At 39.8% G+C, this 8624-nt stretch overlaps 1 protein-coding gene across 2 annotated transcripts; it reads left to right on the top strand.

Annotated features, from left to right (window-relative positions):
• Positions 1 to 1120: 1120 nt before the first annotated feature.
• FBXO43 (F-box protein 43) lies at positions 1121 to 6290 on the top strand. 2 transcript variants are annotated; one of them, XM_090037361.1, is made up of 5 exons: positions 1121 to 1238; positions 1275 to 2625; positions 4408 to 4510; positions 5470 to 5655; positions 5775 to 6290. In XM_090037361.1, exons 1-5 carry the CDS (start codon positions 1121 to 1123, stop codon positions 6021 to 6023), a joined length of 2007 nt encoding a protein of 668 aa, XP_089893487.1. In that variant the 3' UTR covers positions 6024 to 6290. The 2 variants fall into 2 exon arrangements, with proteins under 2 accessions (XP_089893487.1, XP_089893486.1); XM_090037360.1 differs by having other exon boundaries at positions 1121 to 2625.
• The last annotated feature ends 2334 nt before the right edge of the window (positions 6291 to 8624 follow it).

The following is an 8624-nucleotide window of genomic DNA, read 5'->3' as shown; positions in this document are numbered from 1 at the left end:
AATGGAAACAGTGATCAGCCTGCATTCTTTTCTGGTGTTTATAACTTGCATGAGTGAACCACCGATCTTATCTTTCAGAGAAAAGCCATATAAGTTCCTATAGAACTGCTGTTGTTTCTTTCATTGTCAAAAATAAAATATCCTCCTTACCAGGGGGAAGGAGAGGGGTCAAAGGAGCAAGGGACGTAGGGGTACATATTGCCATTGAGTTGAGCATCTTTCAGTCCACACCCTAGAAAAGAAGTGAGTTGTCCCACAGCTTCCACAAGCACTGGGTATGGGGTTGTATTACTTTCAACTATGAATAGAACTGAGCATAAATATTTGGTGATTACCATACATTTGTAAAGAAGCTAAATATAGTTACGTGGTTGGTTGTTGTCCTTTGAGCTGGAATTCCAAGGGTTTATCCAGATCCAAGGGTTTATCAGTTCATGAGTAGAAATGCTGGAAGTGGGCCAACTCGCTGGTTTCAGTGACTAATTGAAGGGAGCAGGGGTAGGTAATTTAATGCTTTCTTTCTTTAAATACATGCTTTTTTCTTCACGCATTTTTAATTAACTAACCCATTAGTTCTCAAGACCCAAACTGGTAGAAAGCAGAAGGACTGGACATTGTACATATGGGTGAAAACCTGATTCTGTTGTAATTAAGGGGCTCAAAGGCTGGCTTTCAAAAATCATTTTATCATTGACTTCAGTGGGGCCAAGATTTCACCTGCAGTGTCCATGATCTCATTGAAAGCATCCTTCATGGAAGAATAGCAGATCAGCTAGCTAATTGGATATGTGTTTTCACTTTTTTCATTTAATCTAGGTTGTGCCTTTTAACTGTTCATCCTGGTTACCTAACTGATGTTAAGCATTTGCCACCAACTTTTCTAAATATCTATAATGCACAATCATATTGGTCAATGAATATTTCTTCCATTAAGATGTAATTGATTTTTCTTTTCCTGTGGCTACTATTGATAGTTAAATAAGTTTGCACAGAAAAACAACAGTTGCCCTTTTGGTATAATAAATTATATCAATTGATAACTGCATTCAAATGTTAATAATGGCTTAGTCCAGAAAGAAAAATAGTGTCTTTAACTTTACAGGACTGGAAAAATTCCAAGATGTCAGAAAGCCATTCCCTGCTGAGTAGTCTTAAAAGAAGCCGGATGACCTCTCCCAGCAACAATATCAACTATTCCTGTTTTAAAGACTCATACTCCACTTCCATCTTTCAAGACAGTGGATACAATGAATCATTAAAAGACCCTTGCTTAGATCATCCTGATGCAGAACATAAAGAAGAGTTTTCGTTGCTACATGAGTGTTCTGAGTATTCACACCCTAGTTTAGTGATTCCTGTATCATCTTCCACTGAAATTGAAAAGAACTCTACATCCTTATCAGAAAGAAGAAAAGCAAATCTTAGTGTAGATTTTTTTGAAACTCCTAAAGCAAGTAAAAAAGACCCATCACTGCGCAGGAGACTGCTTCTGTCTAAAACTGCTTCAGATAATACTTTAGGCAGCTTTGAAAGACAAGCCAATTCTTCATGGAATAGCAGGAAAAAAACATTATCTCATAGTCTCTCTTTTGAAGACGGGCTTGCAAAAAGTGTTTCAGATTCTCCAAGAGATAAAAATTATAAACCTCTAGCTACTAGCACCTTAAAAACTGAGGAGTCTAGTCCTGGTTGTCAAAAATGGAGACTTGCTTTTTCACAGCAAAGGACTTCTACTGTAGATGATTCCAAATGTAAAAACAGCTTGGTGCCAGAACCTGAATGTCTATCGCCAATTCAATGTAATGCTTCTAAAGACACTACTGTTGGAAAGACTCCTAATGAATTAATTGATAGTGCCCTCACAAGCAGTAGTAATGAAAGTACTTCTCTGCAGTTGCTTAAAACACCTACTTGTATGTTGTCTTGGGTAAATGAGAATAAATTTTTGACCCCGGTCAGCAATCTCCTAGCCAATTTTAAGCTTAATTTGTCTGATACACCTACTCCCCTTGTTAAAGTGGTAAGTGACCTGGACCTTTCAACACCTGAAGACAGTGGGTACAATTCACTTAGCTTGGAGAAAACAGAAGATTCCCTGTCTTGTCATGAGGGATCTTTCCAAGAACTCTTTCAAAATCGTAAAGAAACTCCCAAAATTCTTGATATTAACAGAAAGCTAAGAAAACTAGACCAATTCAGAAGACTATCCACCCTTCAGGAAAGGGGCTCACACTCTGAGACAGAGGAAGACAATGATATTCTAAATAATTCAGAATGTGAATTAAAAATAACAAGAGAAACTCTCAACAAAGAAAGTGGTTTGGTTTTTAATGAAGAGGACAGTGGAAATTTGGTTCTAAAACTTGGGGATTTATCAAGAACCCCAGCTTTACAAGTAGTCCAGGAAATCTGCATTCAAAGACAAAAGAGAAGTTCACAGCAAAATGAACTTTTGGAGAATGCTTACGGGGCTGAAATGTCTGTATTGGATTATATTCTTGCTGGACTTATAGGCAAGAAAATGGGCCTTGAAAAATTAGATATTTTAACAGAATTAAAATACAGAGATTTGAAGCATGTTCTTGCAATAGTTTTAGAGGCTTTGACTGTGGAAAACCTGTGCAGGTAAGAAGGAAAGAGAAACATAAGTTGTATTTTAAAAGTTGCTTTTCTGCAAATTAGTTGAGATCCAGGGCTGCCTTTATTGTATTTATTTATTTATTTATTTATTTATTGTCAGAGGAGTAACATAATCTATTAATGATGTGTAGATGTGACAAGAATTGTTACTGGTACCTAGCCTCTTCTTTCTATTTAATTTTAGACCAGGGATGCTCAACCACTGGTCTGCAGATCAGATCCCATTGGGTCCAGAAGTTTGGCTGGAAAGTGGTGGCTCTCCTCCCCTGCTGCCAAATTTCTGGACTCGCAGGGAATTGTGGACCCTGCGTGCTGGATTGGGTGCACAATCCTAGTGTGCAAGGCCAGGTGATGGTGCCAAGTCCCATGGCCCAATCCCTGTGTCTGGGGCAGGGAGTGGGTGGTGCCAGGGCCCTGGCACAGTCCTGTTGCACAGGGTTCAGTTTGGCCTGTCAACAGCCTCATGCCATTCATCAGGCCCATGGGCTCAAAAGCTTGAGGACCACTGTTATAGACTTATTCACAACAAAATACTGGCATCTTCAGTGAAAATATTAATATGTGTTGAGCTCCGTTTCCCATACATCAATCTATGATTCTATTTGATCTGAGCAACTGCAAATTTAAAACTTACTAAAAACTCTCTAAATCAGGAAATGGATTATTTATTTATTTATTTTGCAGTAAAAAGAGCAACACTGGGAGCATCTACATGTGTAATTAATGCAACACAATTAACTCTGGAGCCCTTTGAGCCAGAGGAAACTGCTCCTGGGTGCAGTGTTTACACGTGAGCCCAAGACAGCAGCAATTTGAGCTGGAGTGGAGCGGACCCCCAGCTGGCTGGGCTGACCTGACCAGGCACTTTATGCCTGCAGTCAGTGTCCACACGTTTCAGTGCAGTAAATTATTCCGCCATAAGATAGTACAGTCCCTGGCAGTACTATCTTATGGCAGAGTTAATTTATTGCGCCGTAATACTGTTGCATGTGTAAATGATAATATTTTACTGTGGAGTTAATTAGTCTACTCCACAGTAAAGTATATGTGTATATGTACCCACTGTAACACTTAATACATACTCTAAAAATATATCTTGTTCTTTAATCCCTAAAAAGCCTAAGATTCTTTAAGCCACTTATAAATATGAAGACCAAAAAGGTGATTTCCTAATATAAAAACAACTTTTATTATGTCATTGGGATAGTTTTAGAAAAGGCAATGGCATTATGACTGAAATCTTGGCTTCAACTAGAATCTGTAGGGATTGTCACTGATTTCAGTGGGACCAAGATTTCCTTAATGTTATTAAAAAGAAGAAATAAATCTTACACTTGGTTAGGGAAATGGATGAAAGTTGTTCCGAGAGACAGAGTGTGCAGCTTTGTAAATAGCTAATATAGCAAGCAGATTGCAAACTCCTAAATAAATATATGACCATCTAAAAATGTAAAATATTTAGGGAAAGGAAAAATACATTCTGTGTTGCTATAAGTTGATTTACAGAAATGCTATGGTACTATAATAAAATAGTCTGGTAGACTTCTGTATCTGATTCTACATGATGAGGAAGAACATGTGAGGTGATACTGTGTTTAAACCAAATCTGCCGTCTTATCTCTGCTTAGCAGAATATTGCTATATAATGTTTTTAAGGTAAGTTAGAATGATAAGTGGTTAGTTTCCGTATTATGATCTTATTGTGCCACATGTAGAAACAAAAGCTTGATTTGGAAGGGGCATGATGATGATAACTTTTCGTTTCAGCATTTGGAAAGTAAGCAAAAACTGGCGTGAAATTGTTGTTCAAGATAAAAATGCATATCAGAGGAGAAAATTGTACATAAAACAACAGAAGGCAGAAGCTGGGGTAATGTATTTCCCCAAAGTAGTATTTATTTATTTATTTTTAAGACTTGAGCAGGGGGCTGTGAACAGGGAAGAGAATGAAGATCTTATGAAGTTGCAGTAATATTTTAGCTGATGGTAAGAGTTAATTTTTTCCAGTAGGTATGATGGAATGTATGCACACAGTCATGTGAGAGTGTTCAGGATGTTTTCTGTTTTTCTGTTTCTGTTTATTTTCAAACAATACCATACATCAAGTAGTGTTTATAATCATGTATCTGAGGACAGTTCTGTTAAGTCTAAAATAGTAACTGAGTAAAGTCTGGGGCCAAACCTCACTTCCACTTAGACCCCATCTTTTCTTCCATTTCACTTGCTGCTTGTGGTCTTGTAAAATGCAAACCTTGACTTCTTCCCAGATGTTTTACTTCATGGCTTAACTTGCCTCTAGGATTGGTTTTACCAACAAGATGTGCATGTGACAAGACTGTCATGCCTTTTAAGATGCTTACTATTTTGATCTGTGTTCTACTTGAACATCTGAGGAGTTGTAAGGAGACATTGTCTTTTAAATGGTAAAGGAGAGTTAATTTGTTCATCCCAAAGTAAAATGGGGCGGGGGGAGCTCTCTGTCTCAAGCATGTTTATTGGCATTTACACAATGTTGCTTTTAAGGCAACTACATTATGCATGTCTCACTGCTGTAATTTGGTAGAGTAGGAGTGAGTGGGCCAGGTATTTATTGACCACAATGTTTCCTCCAAGAGTCGTCTTTTGTCCACCTCTTCATCAAGTAAAAAATTTCTTTTTACTTAGAGAAATTTGCACCATGTGGCATTTTGTACTCTTTACAAGGGGGAAGGAAGAAAAAATAGTTCTGAAACCTAGAAATGGTCTAAAATATGCATTAAATAAAACCCTGATTATTTTTTCACTCTATAGAAACCTAATATCCTTCTTAATGATCATTATCTTTAAAAGGGATGCCTCTTGAATATTGAAGATGCTGCCACAAGATTTAATATTCTAAGCAGATCTGCTCTAAGACCTGTACAAGCTCAAGCCAAAACTGCTTTATTTCAAACCCCACCTTGTTGCATTGAGCCTCTGATAGCTACAAGATGCAGTTCTGTTTCATCAACTAGTAAACAGGAAGAATATTTTAAGGTAAGAAATTTTCAGTTGCAAAAACTGAAAAGGAAGATTTCTTAAGATATAGGTACTGTGGGAACTAAATACTGTATATGCGTTAATTTCCTCCCTCCTCCCCACCCATCTTGCTACAGGTTGCCAGAACTCTTTTTACCGATGAAGCTTTAAAACCCTGTCCAAGATGTCAGTACCCTGCTAAATATCAGCCTTTAAAGAAACGGGGACTATGTAGCCGAGGGACCTGTGCATTTGACTTTTGTGTAGTATGTTTATGTGCCTTTCATGGATCAAAAGAATGCTGTAAAACATCTGCAAAGTGGCAAAATAAAAAAGATGCTCTGCCGGGAAGTGCCCAAAGCAAGAGAAATTTAAAACGACTTTAAATTTTTCTTTCCTGATCAATTCCTAATCTTGTATATATTTTTATTAATTGCACGTAGTTTGAAAGTATTATTCAATGTCATTTTGCTCATTAATCAAGCTGCTGATTTCTCATGTATATATCTTAATCTAACTTAGTGTGGTTTTTGACAAATTTTTGAAAAAAAATGAGAATTTTTAACTGTTTTATGTCTCGTTTTACCTGTCATGTAGCCAGACACTTCCAACAGCTTAATTTTCCAATAAAGTACTTTCAATATAGTCTTCAACAGTTTAACTCACAACACCACTTTAATATTTAAAATTGTAATTCTTGTCTCAATGACAAATTAAAGAGTGAATCCTTTTTAAATATTACCTTTTCTTTTAGTGGGTTGTTTGTTTGTTTTTGTTTGTTTGTTTGTTTGTTTGTTAAGACAGCTGAGAAAGTTAGAGTTGATGTCTTTAAACCCATGCTGTGATCAGACATCAGATGTAATGCAACTAGGGACATCTCTGTGTTGCCTTCATTTTGTGCCTGGGAACCCTGCTATCAAGCATGCCCCACCTACTCACACCTATACCACACATTAAAAATGAGGCCATGTAACAGCCTTAGCTATTGTTTTAGGTTCTCTTTGTCAAGCATGTTTATTTAGCATACACACAGTGCTGCTATAAGGCAGCTACATTACCAGATCACAGTAGTGAGGCATACACAGAGTAGGAGTGAATGGGCTGGGCATTCTTCACCATAGTGCTTCATGGCCTAGGTTAGATATGGAGGCCAGGCAAAACCATTAGGATAAACTTAATCTTCTAGAGCATTGGGAGCCAACCTCTTTGGCAGGTGTGCCACAGATTAGCCCTGTACTCTCCCTGGGTGCAACTTTGTTCCCCTTTACCTGGCCTTTCTGCTTCCTGCCTTTTGTCCTCTCTACCCAGTCGTAGGAAGGTAGAGCAGAAACTTAGCAAGGTCATTTAGTCCAGCCCCCTGCTCAAAGCAGGATCATCTTAGACTAAACCATCCCAGCTAATTGTCTTTTTAAGCTGCTCTTGAAATCTTCCCATGATAGAGATTCTCATTTCTCTAAATGACCTGTTCCAATGTTTGACCATCCTCATAGTCAGGAAGTTTCTCCTGGTTTCCAACCTAAATTTATCTGGCTGAATCTCAAGGCCATTGCTCCTAGTCCTGTCCCCTACAGCCACTGAGAAGCTCATCTCCATCCTCTCTGTAATTGTACTTTAGGTATTTGAAGAATGTTATCAAACCTCACCGCCCCCCACCACTAGTCTTCTCTTCTCCAGACTAACTAACACTACTTCTTTCAGCCTTTCTTCGTAAGTCATACTTCCCAGGCCCGTAATCATTTTTGTTGTTCTGTATTGCATCATTTCCAATCTGCCACATCCTTCTTGAAGTGCAGGGTCTGGTCCCAAACTGGACATACTACTCCAGGTGAGGCCTTACCAGTGCTGAATACAGTAGAAAAATCATGTCCCTAGATTTGCGACTCCTATTAATAGAACTCAGTATGCTATTGGCACTTTTTTTAAATAATAAGCCCATATAGAATTCAGCACACCATGTCCCTTGTTCCATTTCAGTTGTTAAAGATTAACGTGTTGTTGTGAAGTGTTGTAATAAGGGTGCACTTGATGTTGATGTGACTTAGATCAGGATCTCAATATACTTTTACACCACCTGTACCTGATGATCAGGGATCCAGACTTTCTGTTTCTCATGGAAAAATGCAGATTTTCTCCTTTTAAAGGAGAAAAACCTGGGAAACTGCAGGCTTCCACTTGCAGGCTGATAGAGTTCCAGCTTACAAGGGGCTGCTTGAGGCTGGGGGGAGCAGAAGGAGGGCAAGCAGAGGCAGGTGGTACCATGTACATGTCCATGTACACACATGTGCATGACTGGCAATATAGCCAGGCAGCATGGTGGAGAGCAACTCCCGCAGTTCCCTGCAGGTAAGTCTATGGTAGGGGCATAGGTGACACATGAGGAGGAGGGTAGGGTGGGCAGTGGGGCACAACTTGTGGCAGGATTGAGGTGGTGGGTCATGCTGAGACTGCACAGTGAGGAAGGGGGTTGGTCACTAGGGCTGAAAGCACTGAGCAGGGTCGGGGCCTGGGGCCAGAGCAGGTGGGAATATGGGGCTGTAGTGGGTACAGAAATCTGGGGGTGGGGAACATGCCCTCCCATACCCACTCCCTCAACACGTCACCTATGGCATTGTCTGTGCCACACCCCAGCTTGCTTCCCCACATATTGGGGGGTGGGGGGAAATGGGTTAGGAGTGAGGGGCACTGGGGGGGGGGGGCTGCAGGTCAGGTGTGAGAGGCACCAGCATAGTTTCATAGTTTCATAGTTTCATAGTAGCTAGAGTCGGAAGGGACCTAGGTAGATCATCTAGTCCGACCCTCTGCCTTAGCAGGAAAGAGCACCGGGGTCAGATGACCCCGGCAAGGTGCTCATCTAACTTCCTTTTAAAAATCCCCAGGCTAGGAGCCTGCACCACTTCCCCTGGAAGCTGGTTCCAGGCCCTAGCCACCCTGACTGTGAAGTAGCGCCTCCTAATATCTAATCTAAACTTACCCTCCGCCAGTTTGTG

The sequence above is a fragment of the Crocodylus siamensis genome, chromosome 3, assembly GCF_052110815.1.
Source record: "Crocodylus siamensis isolate JL-2025a chromosome 3, ASM5211081v1, whole genome shotgun sequence".
In the NCBI taxonomy this organism is placed as follows: Eukaryota; Metazoa; Chordata; order Crocodylia; family Crocodylidae; genus Crocodylus; species Crocodylus siamensis.
This window is presented reverse-complemented; position numbering and strand designations above follow the sequence as displayed.